This window comes from Oncorhynchus nerka, linkage group LG14 (genome assembly GCF_034236695.1).
Source record: "Oncorhynchus nerka isolate Pitt River linkage group LG14, Oner_Uvic_2.0, whole genome shotgun sequence".
Taxonomy (NCBI): domain Eukaryota; kingdom Metazoa; phylum Chordata; class Actinopteri; order Salmoniformes; family Salmonidae; genus Oncorhynchus; species Oncorhynchus nerka.
In genome coordinates this window covers 24,714,803-24,730,202 of record NC_088409.1, presented here as the reverse complement: position 1 = coordinate 24,730,202, position 15,400 = coordinate 24,714,803, and the positions used below count along the sequence as shown (strand labels likewise).

The 15,400-nt window shown below is 49.3% G+C and overlaps 1 protein-coding gene across 3 annotated transcripts in view; it reads right to left on the bottom strand.

The window, feature by feature from the left end:
• The window catches only part of cers2b (ceramide synthase 2b), a 68,143-nt gene that overhangs the window by 31,199 nt on the left and 21,544 nt on the right, over window positions 1-15,400 (bottom strand). For all 3 annotated transcript variants that reach the window (XM_065027818.1, XM_065027817.1, XM_065027819.1), the window contains exons 2-3: window positions 1,333-1,506; window positions 5-122 (exon numbers count right to left, since the gene is read on the bottom strand). In XM_065027818.1, the coding sequence (XP_064883890.1) occupies window positions 5-122; window positions 1,333-1,505 (291 nt within the window). In that variant the 5' untranslated portion in view covers window position 1,506. The remainder of the gene's footprint in view (window positions 1-4; window positions 123-1,332; window positions 1,507-15,400) is intronic.

The window sequence follows — 15,400 nt, the reverse complement described above, 5'->3', positions numbered from 1 at the left end:
TTACCTGTGAGGGGTTCTTGGTTGTGTTACAGTAGAAAGACTCCAGTGTGGGGTTGTGTGAGACTATGAGCCGAACTTTCTCCTTCACCCCCATGACAGCAGCCAGTGGGGTGGCCACTAACCTGCACACACCGAGAGGGGAGAGAGGGATGAGATGGGAGGAAGAGAGAGAGAGACGGCATGGTATTGCTGGGCGCAATTGTTCAGTTGATTGGATCATGTGGGTTTGATATTATCATGAGGGAGGATGGAGAGGTATGAAGGGAAGGAGAGAAAGTGATAGAGAGAGTGACAGAGAAAGGTTGACTGATTGCTATTGCTAAGCTAACACACAACATACAGGTGGGTTCTAAAAATATGAGAGAAGAGAAGAGAGGGAGGGAAAGGACACAGAGGAGAAGAGGAAGCAGAGATGTGAAAACAGACCGAGATTAAATTACAGATTGAAGGTAAAATAATGTAATTAAAGATTAGCGGTGGAGAGGACAAGATGGACAGAGGAGAGGGAGGGAGGGAGGGAGGAAGGGAGAAAAAGGGTGGAGCACGTGGAGGAGGGGGGGGGGCATAGGAATATAAACACATGTAGACAGATGAGGGAAAGGGAAGAGGTATTAACATGTAGACAGATGGGGAAAGAGAAGAGGTATTAACATGTAGACAGATGGGGAAAGAGGATAGGTATTAACATGTAGACAGATGGGGAAAGAGAAGAGGTATTAACATGTAGACAGATGAGGGAAAGGGAAGAGGTATTAACATGTAGACAGATGAGGGAAAGAGAAGAGGTATTAACATGTAGACAGATGGGGAAAGAGAAGAGGTATTAACATGTAGACAGATGGGGGAAAGAGAAGAGGTATTAACATGTAGACAGATGGGGAAAGAGAAGAGGTATTAACATGTAGACAGATGGGGAAAGAGAAGAGGTATTAACATGTAGACAGATGGGGAAAGAGAAGAGGTATTAACATGTAGACAGATGGGGAAAGAGAAGAGGTATTAACATGTAGACAGATGAGGAAAGAGAAGAGGTATTAACATGTAGACAGATGGGGAAAGAGAAGAGGTATTAACATGTAGACAGATGGGGGAAAGAGAAGAGGTATTAACATGTAGACAGATGGGGAAAGAGAAGAGGTATTAACATGTAGACAGATGGGGAAAGAGAAGAGGTATTAACATGTAGACAGATGGGGAAAGAGAAGAGGTATTAACATGTAGACAGATGGGGGGGAAAGAGTCAGAGGATTAATCTTATGAGGGGTGACAGCCAGACAGCCAGCCAAACAGACAGACAGACAGACGGACAGAAGAACAGATGGACAGACGTACCTCTCGAAGATCTGTCGTATTACGAGGAAGGCTAGGGCGATGGGTAGCACCACCCAAAGGTCGCTGGCCTTGGCGTAGACACGGCCATCTTTGTCCTCCAGGTCAGCCCAACCCAGCCCCTCAGGGAACCACAGCCGCTCATTCCAGAACCACTCGCTCAGACTGGACACCATACTGGGGAGAGAGCAGAGAAGACGGTTAATATACTGACATTTACACACACACACACACACACACACACACACACACACACACACACACACACACACACACACACACACACACACACACACACACACAACAGTTGTCCCATGTGTAGCCTACTTCCTGGTCTCTTTTATGACACAATGTCTGTCTAATCCTTCTCTATCTCATCCTAGCCAGACACAGGAAGAATGGAAGGGGTTAAAATCCCTAACTGAATGAATGTTTATTTATCCATTTCTCTCACTGCAGTTAAACAACAGGAACCATCCCAATCAGAGGAAATGTTCATACCTCAACAATCGTCTGAAGTCAGATCCATATTCTAATCTATACCATATGTTGTATAAACTCCACATAACACGCATTGGGAGAAATCTGCAGGCCAAATGAATAGGAACAATTGGCACCAACTAATTAGATGAGAAAGCAAAAGCTCAGGTTGCCCAGCCCGGCGGTGATACAATCTTTGGGAAAATCATTCGCAAGGAGATTCCTGCAAAAATATTATCTTCCCCATTCAATTACAGATGTAGGATCTTCATTTGATCACCCTGTTGTAAGAGAACTGTCCTGCAATGCAGGAAATGTAAAACTTGTTGTGTATTTGAGGTTTAAAAAGGCTTCTGAAGTTTGTAATTTCCATTTAATAATGTCAGACTTAATATTCCCTTACGTAAAATGTATCAATCCCTACCAAAATGTAAATTCATTATAATCTACATAATAATCACATTCATGTTGATGTAGGATTATTTTCCTGCTGTAGCAAACTGGCTCAAATTAAAGATGGAATCCAAAGGTCGCGGGCAACCTCATGCTGCCCCCACTTGTTGTGTTGTTTTCTCACTTTCAACGAAAACAAGGGAGTTGAGCCCTAAACCACCTTGAACTCCAAGGTCGGAGTTCACTTTGCTTTAGCTCATGGATAAATGTCTAGTGGGAGGCCTACACCATAAGAAATGTGCGTAAAACCAGTGTATTAATGCCAAATAATTACAGTCCACCCTGAAAACGAGGGATTGTTTCATTATGCAGTGTAGCCTAGTATCTATAGCTACAGTATATACCGTATTTAGCTGTTATTCATAAACCTTTTATAAAAATTACATCAAATAGCCTAACAATGTGGGAAAAATGAGTCGGCTTGAGGAGTAATTCAGCCACTATTTAGCCTATTGTTGAACTAAGCGGGTTTTGTCTGGCTAATAGTTTACACAAATGGGCTGCAATATTCAAGGTGAATTCAATAGAGTCCAACGTGAGAGACTCCCCTGGTCTGAAGTCCTCCTTGCACCTTCTCTCTCTGTGTCTCTTGTTCTCTTTCTTTCTCTCTGTGTCTGCACTTGTGTCTCTCTTTTTGTTCTATGTAGAGGCCTATAGTAGCTACAGTGTTTGTGACTGTCTGTGCTTGTGTCTCTCTTTTTGTTCTATGTAGAGGCCTATAGTAGCTACAGTGTTTGTGACTGTCTGTGCTTGTGTCTCTCTTTTTGTTCTATGTAGAGGCCTATAGTAGCTACAGTGTTTGTGACTGTCTGTGCTTGTGTCTCTCTTTTTGTTCTATGTAGAGACCTATAGTAGCTACAGTGTTTGTGACTGTCTGTGCTTGTGTCTCTCTTTTTGTTCTATGTAGAGGCCTATAGTAGCTACAGTGTTTGTGACTGTCTGTGCTTGTGTCTCTCTTTTTGTTCTATGTAGAGGCCTATAGTAGCTACAGTGTTTGTGACTGTCTGTGCTTGTGTCTCTCTTTTTGTTCTATGTAGAGGCCTATAGTAGCTACAGTATTTGCGACTGTCGCTGTGCTTTTTTGTGTGCACATGTTTTCACCACGGCCTGTAGGTCCAGGTTACTGGCCCAACTGTTTTCTATACTGAGTATTGCCAACCCAGACAGTCCTTCCTGTGACATTATATGTCCATTGCGCTGCACACAATTGAAACAGTCTTGAATGATGTATGCCAAGGTATACCTGAGATAAGGCACTGTTGAGTTTGCAACCCCACAACTCAAATGCCGGTTCACCAGTATGAACGAAATAGCAAACAGCTTTTTTTGTTCAAGCCCTCAAGAACTGTTGGCCGCTAAAGATGATAATCTGTTCACATCTGCCAATGTATTGACTGTTAAGTATCCAGATGACCTGTCCCCAGAGCTTTCAATAGGCTACAGTTCATCTCTTTCCGTAACCTGTTGAGACCGGCAATTAAGGAGAATCAGAGGCTAAATTAAAGATGTTGCAGAACTGCTGTATTTGAAGAACAACTCTTCTGCCCAGTTCCCCTGATGTTGCTATGGCAATCAAGATGTTTTTACCATCCCTGTAAAACTGTCGCTTTTGCGGAGAGATCGTTTTCAAAACTAAACTCATAAAAAAAACTCCCTATGAAGCATTAGGCTCTCGGTCTCATGTGTTTTGAACACCTGAGTAAGCTCCACTCATTGCCCTGGCGCCTTCGTAGCTGTTACCACAGCATTTGTTGTTCACTGATATCCCAGTCTGGTCTCATAGCCTAGACGTAACATAGTAAACATAAATCCGGAACGCTCAAATGAGTATGATATGTTATATTTGGTATGCTTATGTAAGATATAAGGTTACTTAAAGCAAAAACAAAAGGAGGGTGGTTGTTAGGGGTGGATGGGTGGGAGTATAATGCAAACGTCTAGCAACACAAACATCTAGAAACGCAAAGGTTGCGTGTTTCAATCTCATCAGACAACTTTAGCATTTTAGCTAATTGCCAATTTTGCAACTACTTTATAGCTACTTTGCAACTAAACTCAGCAAAAAAGAAACGACCTCTCACTGTCCACTTCGTTTATTTTCAGCAATCTTAACATGTGTAAATATTTGTACGAACATAACAATATTCAACAACTGAGACATAAACTGAATAAGTTCCACAGACATGTGACTAACAGAAATGGAATAATGTTTCCCTGAACAAAGGGGGGGTCAAAATCAAAAGTCAGTATCTGGTGTGGCCACCAGCTGCATTAAGTACTGCAGTGCATCTCCTCCTCATGGACTGCACCAGATTTGCCCGTTCTTGCTGTGAGATGTTACCCCACTCTTCCACCAAGGCACCTGCAAGTTCCCGGACAATTCTGGGGGGAATGGCCATAGCCCTCACCCTCCGATCCAACAGGTCCCAGACGTGCTCAATGGGATTGAGATCCGAGCTCTTCGCTGGCCATAGCAGACCACTAAAATTCCTGTCTTTTAGGAAATCACGCACAGAACGAGCAGTATGGCTGGTGACATTGTCCTGCTGGAGGATGATCCTGCAAGAAGGGTACCACATGAGAACGGAGGATGTCTTCCCTGTAACGCACAGCGCTGAGATTTCCTGCAATGACAACAAGCTCAGTCCGATGATGCTGTGACACACCGCCCCAGACCATGACGGACCCTCCACCTCCAAATCGATCCCGCTCCAGAGTACAGGCCTTGGTGTAACGCTCATTCCTTCGACGATAAACGCAAATCCGACCATCACCCCTGGTGAGACAAAACCGCAACTCGTCAGTGAAGAGCACTTTTTGCCAGTCCTGTCTGGTCCAGCGACGGTGGATTTTTGCCCATAGGCAACGTTGTTGCCGGTTATGTCTGGTGAGGACCTGCCTTACAACAGGCCTACATGCCCTCAGTCCAGCCCCTCTCAGCCTATTGCGGACAGTCTGAGCACTGATGGAGGGATTGTGCGCTCCTGGTGTAACTCTGGCAGTTGTTGTTGCCATCCTGTACCTGTCCTGCAGGTGTGGTGTTTGGATGTACCAATCCTGTGCAGGTGTTGTTACACGTGGTCTGCCACTACGAGGATGATCAGCTGTCCGTCCTGTCTCCCTGTAGCGCTGTCTTAGGCGTCTCACAGTACGGACATTGCCATTTATTTGCCCTGGCCACATCTGCAGTCCTCATGCCGCCTTGCAGCATGCCTAAGGCACGTTCACGCAGATGAGCAGTTCTTTTGGTGTTTTTCAGAGTTGGTAGAAAGGCATCTTTAGTGTCCTAAGTTTTCATAACTGTGACCTTAATTGCCTACCGTCTGTAAGCTGTTAGTGTCTTAACGACCGCTCTACAGGTGCATGTTCATTAATTGTTTTTTGTTCATTGAACAAGCATGGGAAACAGTGTTTAAACCCTTTACAATGAAGATCTGTGAAGTTATTTGGATTTTTACAAATTATCTTGTGAAAGACAGGGTCCTGAAAAAGGGACATTTATTTTTTTGCTGATGTAGCATGTTAGCTAACCCTTCCCCTAACCCTTTCAGCCAACCCAAACACAATTCCATTTTATCGATGGCAATTTGAATGCACAGAGATACCGTGATGAGATCCTGAGGCCCATTGTCGTGCCTTTAATCTGCCGCCATGTTTCAGCATGATAATGCACAGCCCCATGTCGCAAGGATCTATACATCATTCCTGGAAGCTGAAAATGTCCCAGTTCTTCCATGGCCTGTATACTCACCAGACATGTCACCAATTGAGCGTCTTTGGGATGCTCTGGATGGACGTGTACGACAGCGTGTTCCAGTTCCCACCAATATCCAGCAACTTCTCACAGCCATTGGAGAGGACTGGGCCACAGGCCACAATTAACAGCCTGATCAGGAGATGTGTGTCACGACTCCCACCAAAGGTGGTTCCTCTTCCTGTTCGGGCGGCGCTCGGCGCTCGGCGTCACCGGTCTACTAGCTGGCACCGATCCCTTTTTCCTTTTCTGTTGGTTTTGTCTTATTGGTTACACCTGTTTCTTGTTTAGGTGTTAGTCGGGCTATTGAAGCCGGTGATGCCCGCTGGCTTATTTCCTCTGTTCGTGTTTGTGGTTGTGCGATTTTCTTGTTTTTCTCCGGTCTGGTTGGGTCCTGTTTTTGGGCCGGTCTTTGTTATGTGCCTGGTGTTTTGGCGTGACCGTTTTCCTGCGCCGGAATAAAAAACAATTGTCCTTTACCCTCTGTTCCCTGCGGCTGACTCCTCACCCACTACTCATAGAAGTTTTTTAAAGGTATCTGTGACCAACAGATGCATATCTGTATTCCCAGTCATGTGAAATCCATATTTTAGGGCTTAATGAATTTACTTAAATTGACAAGTTCCTTATATGAACTGTAAAATCTTTGAAATTGTCGCATGTTATGTTTTTATATTTTTGTTCGGTATAAATGGCGTGTTTTGGATTTACGTACAGAATAATACAAAATGCTCTGAGACCACGTTGCAAGATGATATCACCTTCCTTTCAATCAGTTATTTTCTTCTTTTTCAAGGCCTGAGGCACTTCTTCAGTTACATTCCTAAAGCCCAAGAAACAAACACTTGGCTTCCTGATTTATGACAGGCGCTTCGTGGTTTCAGAGAGAGAAAGGTAGAGAGAAGCTTTACTTTGAATGTGATTTGGGTGTGGTAGGATGGGGACGGGAGTTGAGTGGGGGACACTATGAATCATGGCAGAGAAGCTTTACTTTGACTGTGATTTGGGTGTGGTAGGATGGGGATGGGAGTTGAGTGGGGGACGGTATGAATCATGGCAGAGAAGCTTTACTTTGACTGTGATTTGGGTGTGGTAGGATGGGGACGGGAGTTGAGTGGGGGACGGTATGAATCATGGCAGAGAAGCTTTACTTTGACTGTGATTTGGGTGTGGTAGGATGGGGACGGGAGTTGAGTGGGGACGGTATGAATCATGGCAGAGAAGCTTTACTTTGACTGTGATTTGGGTGTGGTAGGATGGGGACGGGAGTTGAGTGGGGGACGGTATGAATCATGGCAGAGAAGCTTTACTTTGACTGTGATTTGGGTGTGGTAGGATGGGGATGGGAGTTGAGTGGGGGACGGTATGAATCATGGCAGAGAAGCTTTACTTTGACTGTGATTTGGGTGTGGTAGGATGGGGACGGGAGTTGAGTGGGGACGGTATGAATCATGGCAGAGAAGCTTTACTTTGACTGTGATTTGGGTGTGGTAGGATGGGGACGGGAGTTGAGTGGGGACGGTATGAATCATGGCAGAGAAGCTTTACTTTGACTGTGATTTGGGTGTGGTAGGATGGGGATGGGAGTTGAGTGGGGACGGTATGAATCATGGCAGAGAAGCTTTACTTTGACTGTGATTTGGGTGTGGTAGGATGGGGACGGGAGTTGAGTGGGGACGGTATGAATCATGGCAGAGAAGCTTTACTTTGACTGTGATTTGGGTGTGGTAGGATGGGGATGGGAGTTGAGTGGGGACGGTATGAATCATGGCAGAGAAGCTTTACTTTGACTGTGATTTGGGTGTGGTAGGATGGGGACGGGAGTTGAGTGGGGACGGTATGAATCATGGCAGAGAAGCTTTACTTTGACTGTGATTTGGGTGTGGTAGGATGGGGACGGGAGTTGAGTGGGGACGGTATGAATCATGGCAGAGAAGCTTTACTTTGACTGTGATTTGGGTGTGGTAGGATGGGGACGGGAGTTGAGTGGGGGACGGTATGAATCATGGCAGAGAAGCTTTACTTTGACTGTGATTTGGGTGTGGTAGGATGGGGACGGGAGTTGAGTGGGGGACGGTATGAATCATGGCAGAGAAGCTTTACTTTGACTGTGATTTGGGTGTGGTAGGATGGGGACGGGAGTTGAGTGGGGGACGGTATGAATCATGGCAGAGAAGCTTTACTTTGACTGTGATTTGGGTGTGGTAGGATGGGGACGGAGTTGAGTGGGGGACGGTATGAATCATGGCAGAGAAGCTTTACTTTGACTGTGATTTGGGTGTGGTAGGATGGGGACGGGAGTTGAGTGGGGGACGGTATGAATCATGGCAGAGAAGCTTTACTTTGACTGTGATTTGGGTGTGGTAGGATGGGGACGGGAGTTGAGTGGGGGACGGTATGAATCATGGCTGAATTTTTTTGTGAATCATCTATCTGTGCTGAGTCAGAATGGGGACACACCACTGAACCTAAACCCTGCATAAATCATGGCAGAAACTTTACTTTGACTGTGAATGGGTCTCTAGGATGGGGACGGAGTCCTGAGTGGGGGACCCTGAATCATGGCAGAGAACTCCCTTTCACCATTCAGCCCTAAACCCTGGGGACCCTAAACCCACTCCAAACCACTACCTAATCTTTCTCTGACTGTGACCCTCCTACATGGGGACCCAACCCACTGGGGACCCTATCACCATCAGCAGAAACCCTGCACCTAAACCCTGTGAAACCACTACCCTAGGATGGGGACCTCTCTGACGCCACCCTCCTGAACCATACCCAGACCCACTCCCCTATCACCATTTCAGTGGTAGGAACCCTGGACCCTAAACCCACTCCAAACCACTACCTGAATTTTTTGTGAATCATCTATCTGTGCTGAGTCAGAATGTCCTCCCACACACCACTCCCCTATCACCACTCAGCCCTAAACCCTGCTCCCTAAACCCAGCACCTAAACCACTACCCTAATCCTCTCTGACGCCACCCTCCTACACCCTACCCAACCCACTCCCCTATCACCACTCAGCCCTAAACCCTGCACCCTAAACCCACTCCAAACCACTACCCTAATCCTCTCTGACGCCACCCTCCTACACCCTACCCAACCCACTCCCCTATCACCACTCAGCCCTAAACCCTGCACCCTAAACCCACTCCAAACCACTACCCTAATCCTCTCTGACGCCACCCTCCTACACCCTACCCAACCCACTCCCTATCACCACTCAGCCCTAAACCCTGCACCCTAAACCCACTCCAAACCACTACCCTAATCCTCTCTGACGCCACACTCCTACACCCTACCCAACCCACTCCCCTATCACCACTCAGCCCTAAACCCTGCACCCTAAACCCACTCCAAACCACTACCCTAATCCTCTCTGACGCCACACTCCTACACCCTACCCAACCCACTCCCCCAATTCTCCTCAACCCCCAAACCCCTCCACTATCCACTCCCCCTCCCTGATCCCTCCAGGACTTGCCTCATTGAGTAGGTTCCCTCCCCAGCTGACGGAAGCTCAGAGAGGCAGAGCGAGGCCTCTCCCTCCCTCCCTCCCTCCCTCCATGCCTACCTCACTGCCTGCCTCCCTCCTTCCTTCCCTGCCTAACATTACTCCCAGACCCAGACACAGAGCAGGCCTGGCTCTCTCCTTCCTTCCCTGCCTAACATTACTCCCAGACCCAGACACAGAGCAAGCCTGGCTCTCTCCTTCATTCCCTGGCTAACATTACTCCCAGACCCAGACACAGAGCAGGCCTGGCTCCCTCCTTCCTTCCCTGCCTAACATTACTCCCAGACACAGAGCAGGCCTGCCTCCCTCCTTCCTTCCCTGCATAACATTACTCCCAGACCCAGACACAGAGCAGGCCTGCCTCCCTCCTTCATTCCCTGCCTAACATTACTCCCAGACCCAGACACAGAGCAGGCCTGCCTCCCTCCTTCCTTCCCTGCCTAACATTACTCCCAGACCCAGACACAGAGCAGGCCTGCCTCCCTTCTTCCTTCCCTGCCTAACATTACTCCCAGACCCAGACACAGAGCAGGCCTGGCTCCCTCCTTCCTTCCCTGCCTAACATTACTCCCAGACCCAGACACAGAGCAGGCCTGCCTCCCTCCTTCCTTCCCTGCCTAACATTACTCCCAGACCCAGACACAGAGCAGGCCTGGCTCTCTCCTTCCTTCCCTGCCTAACATTACTCCCAGACCCAGACACAGAGCAGGCCTGGCTCCCTCCTTCCTTCCCTGCCTAACATTACTCCCAGACCCAGACACAGAGCAGGCCTGCCTCCCTCCTTCCTTCCCTGCCTAACATTACTCCCAGACCCAGACACAGAGCAGGCCTGCCTCCCTCCTTCCTTCCCTGCCTAACATTACTCCCAGACCCAGACACAGAGCAGGCCTGCCTCCCTCCTTCCTTCCCTGCCTAACATTACTCCCAGACCCAGACACAGAGCAGGCCTGCCTCCCTCCTTCCTTCCCTGCCTAACATTACTCCCAGACCCAGACACAGAGCAGGCCTGCCTCCCTCCTTCCTTCCCTGCCTAACATTACTCCCAGACCCAGACACAGAGCAGGCCTGCCTCCCTCCTTCCTTCCCTGCCTAACATTACTCCCAGACCCAGACACAGAGCAGGCCTGCCTCCCTCCTTCCTTCCCTGCCTAACATTACTCCCAGACCCAGACACAGAGCAGGCCTGCCTCCCTCCTTCCTTCCCTGCCTAACATTACTCCCAGACCCAGACACAGAGCAGGCCTGGCTCCCTCCTTCCTTCCCTGCCTAACATTACTCCCAGACCCAGACACAGAGCAGGCCTGCCTCCCTCCTTCCTTCCCTGCCTAACATTACTCCCAGACCCAGACACAGAGCAGGCCTGCCTCCCTCCTTCCTTCCCTGCCTAACATTACTCCCAGACCCAGACACAGAGCAGGCCTGCCTCCCTCCTTCCTTCCCTGCCTAACATTACTCCCAGACCCAGACACAGAGCAGGCCTGGCTCTCTTTCAACTATGCAGCTGGATTTACGCACACATTAAAGACTGATATACAGCCAGGGAAGGGAGTGCCGCTGACACCCAACGGTAGCATACACTGAGATGAACTGGGCTTTTCACAAACGGATAGGAGCTACCGGCTAATACAGAACTGACCCTTTGAGCTTCAATAAAAATGTTAGCTAACGCTGGGCTAGCTTTGGATAGCTTAGGTTACGTAGGCGTGGATCCCCATACACCAGGCACACTAACAAGACGGTAAATGAAGTTACAACACTAAGTTACGTCTACAGAAGCCTTCCCTTCTCACACACACTCTCCCCTGAGACACTGTCATTGTTCAGTTAATTCCACATCATAGCAGGTTACTCATCAACACCAGACACATTTCCTGTCACAACTCAGAGAGAGTGCATCTCAATCGTCTTCCCCTCCTCATCTCCTTTCCTTCATTAGGGGTGTATCTCAATACTCTAAAATGCCTTCCTCTCGTCATCTCATCTCCTCTGTCAGCACTGATCTGATAGAAGTGGACAGGACAGCTGGACCTCTGCTATAAAGCTTCCACCTATCCAATCTATTGGGATTAGTGTAGATGATGTTAAAAACAAGAAGTGGTGAGATTGACACATCAACCTGTGTCTAAAGTAGTTTCTCCAACGTGGGCTATAGGATGCAGGTTTTGGCAAAACCCTGCACCCTGTTGTAGAAACGCTGCAAGGTTGATGACACTGAGTCCTGGGGGGTTGCTGCTGCTATTGAGAAGCATTAGTGCTTTTGTTTCACCTGTCACTCCTCTGCAGCATAGCATTCCTGCTAGCATCACGGGATTACTGATACAACATCATCCTACTGAACTCAGAGGCAGGGAGGAAGGGAGGGGGGGTCCATGTATTCACTGGGAAATCAACACCTCCACAACACAGACAGGAGGTGGGGGGTCCATGTATTCACTGGGAAATCAACACCTCCACAACACAGACAGGAGGCGGGGGGTCCATGTATTCACTGGGAAATCAACACCTCCACAACACAGACAGGAGGTGGCGGGGGGGGTCCATGTATTCACTGGGAAATCAACACCTCCACAACACAGACAGGAGGCGGGGGGTCCATGTATTCACTGGGAAATCAACACCTCCACAACACAGACAGGAGGCGGGGGGTCCATGTATTCACTGGGAAATCAACACCTCCACAACACAGACAGGAGGTGGGGGTCCATGTATTCACTGGGAAATCAACACCTCCACAACACAGACAGGAGGTGGGGGTGTCCATGTATTCAGTGGGAAATCAACACCTCCACAACACAGACAGGAGGCGGGGGGTCCATGTATTCACTGGGAAATCAACACCTCCACAACACAGACAGGAGGTGGGGGGTCCATGTATTCACTGGGAAATCAACACCTCCACAACACAGACAGGAGGCCGGGGGGTGGTCCATGTATTCACTGGGAATCAACACCTCCACAACACAGACAGGAGGTGGGGGGTCCATGTATTCACTGGGAAATCAACACCTCCACAACACAGACAGGAGGTGGGGGTCCATGTATTCACTGGGAAATCAACACCTCCACAACAAAGACAGGAGGTGGCGGGGGGGGGGGTGTCCATGTATTCACTGGGAAATCAACACCTCCACAACACAGACAGGAGGTGGGGGGTCCATGTATTCACTGGGAAATCAACACCTCCACAACACAGACAGGAGGTGGGGGGTCCATGTATTCACTGGGAAATCAACACCTCCACAACACAGACAGGAGGCGGGGGGTCCATGTATTCACTGGGAAATCAACACCTCCACAACACAGACAGGAGGTGGCGGGGGGTCCATGTATTCACTGGGAAATCAACACCTCCACAACACAGACAGGAGGTGGGGGAGGGGGTCCATGTATTCACTGGGAAATCAACACCTCCACAACACAGACAGGAGGTGGCGGGGGGGTCCATGTATTCACTGGGAAATCAACATCTCCACAACACAGACAGGAGGTGGGGGGTCCATGTATTCACTGGGATATCAACACCTCCACAACACAGAAAGGAGGTGGGGGGTCCATGTATTCACTGGGAAATCAACACCTCCACAACACAGACAGGAGGTGGGGGGGGTCCATGTATTCACTGGGAAATCAACACCTCCACAACACAGACAGGAGGTGGGGGGTCCATGTATTCACTGGGAAATCAACACCTCCACAATACAGACAGGAGGTGGGGGGGGGGTCCATGTATTCACTGGGAAATCAACACCTCCACACAGATAGGAGGTGGGGGTCCATGTATTCACTGGGAAATCAACACCTCCACAACACAGAAAGGAGGTGGGGGGTCCATGTATTCACTGGAAATCAACACCTCCACAACACAGACAGGAGGTGGGGGGGGTGTCCATGTATTCACTGGGAAATCAACACCTCCACAACACAGACAGGAGGCGGGGGGGTCCATGTATTCACTGGGAAATCAACACCTCCACAACACAGACAGGAGGTGGGGGTCCATGTATTCACTGGGAAATCAACACCTCCACAACACAGACAGGAGGCCGGGGGGGGTCCATGTATTCACTGGGAATCAACACCTCCACAACACAGACAGGAGGTGGGGGTCCATGTATTCACTGGGAAATCAACACCTCACACACAACACAGACAGGAGGTGGGGGGGGGGGTCCATGTATTCACTGGGAAATCAACACCTCCACAACAAAGACAGGAGGTGGCGGGGGGGTGTCCATGTATTCACTGGAAATCAACACCTCCACAACACAGACAGGAGGTGGGGGGTCCATGTATTCACTGGGAAATCAACACCTCCACAACACAGACAGGAGGTGGGGGGGTCCATGTATTCACTGGGAAATCAACACCTCCACAACACAGACAGGAGGTGGGGGGGATCCATGTATTCACTGGGAAATCAACACCTCCACAACACAGACAGGAGGCGGGGGTCCATGTATTCACTGGGAAATCAACACCTCCACAACACAGACAGGAGGTGGCGGGGTGGGGGTCCATGTATTCACTGGGAAATCAACACCTCCACAACACAGACAGGAGGTGGGGGGGGGGGTCCATGTATTCACTGGGAAATCAACACCTCCACAACACAGACAGGAGGCGGGGGGTCCATGTATTCACTGGGAAATCAACACCTCCACAACACAGACAGGAGGCGGGGGGTCCATGTATTCACTGGGAAATCAACACCTCCACAACACAGACAGGAGGTGGCGGGGGGGTCCATGTATTCACTGGGAAATCAACACCTCCACAACACAGAAAGGAGGTGGGGGGTCCATGTATTCACTGGGAAATCAACACCTCCACAACACAGACAGGAGGTGGGGGGTCCATGTATTCACTGGGAAATCAACACCTCCACAACACAGACAGGAGGCGGGGGGGGGTCCATGTATTCACTGGGAAATCAACACCTCCACAACACAGACAGGAGGTGGGAAATCAACACCTCCACAACACAGACAGGAGGGGGGTCCATGTATTCACTGGGAAATCAACACCTCCACAACACAGACAGGAGGTGGGGGGGGGTCCATGTATTCACTGGGAAATCAACACCTCCACAACACAGAAAGGAGGTGGGGGGTCCATGTATTCACTGGGAAATCAACACCTCCACAACACAGACAGGAGGTGGGGGGTCCATGTATTCACTGGGAAATCAACACCTCCACAACACAGACAGGAGGTGGGGGGGGTCCATGTATTCACTGGGAAATCAACACCTCCACAACACAGACAGGAGGGGGGGGGTCCATGTATTCACTGGGAAATCAACACCTCCACAACACAGACAGGAGGGGGGGGGGTCCATGTATTCACTGGGAAATCAACACCTCCACAACACAGACAGGAGGTGGGGGGGGTCCATGTATTCACTGGGAAATCAACACCTCCACAACACAGACAGGAGGTGGGGGGTCCATGTATTCACTGGGAAATCAACACCTCCACAACACAGACAGGAGGTGGGGGGGGTCCATGTATTCACTGGGAAATCAACACCTCCACAACACAGACAGGAGGTGGGAGGGGGGGTCCATGTATTCACTGGGAAATCAACACCTCCACAACACAGACAGGAGGTGGGGGGGTCCATGTATTCACTGGGAAATCAACACCTCCACAACACAGACAGGAGGTGGGGGGGTCCATGTATTCACTGGGAAATCAACACCTCCACAACACAGACAGGAGGTGGGGGGGGTCCATGTATTCACTGGGAAATCAACACCTCCACAACACAGACAGGAGGTGGGGGGGGTCCATGTATTCACTGGGAAATCAACACCTCCACAACACAGACAGGAGGTGGGGGGTCCATGTATTCACTGGGAAATCA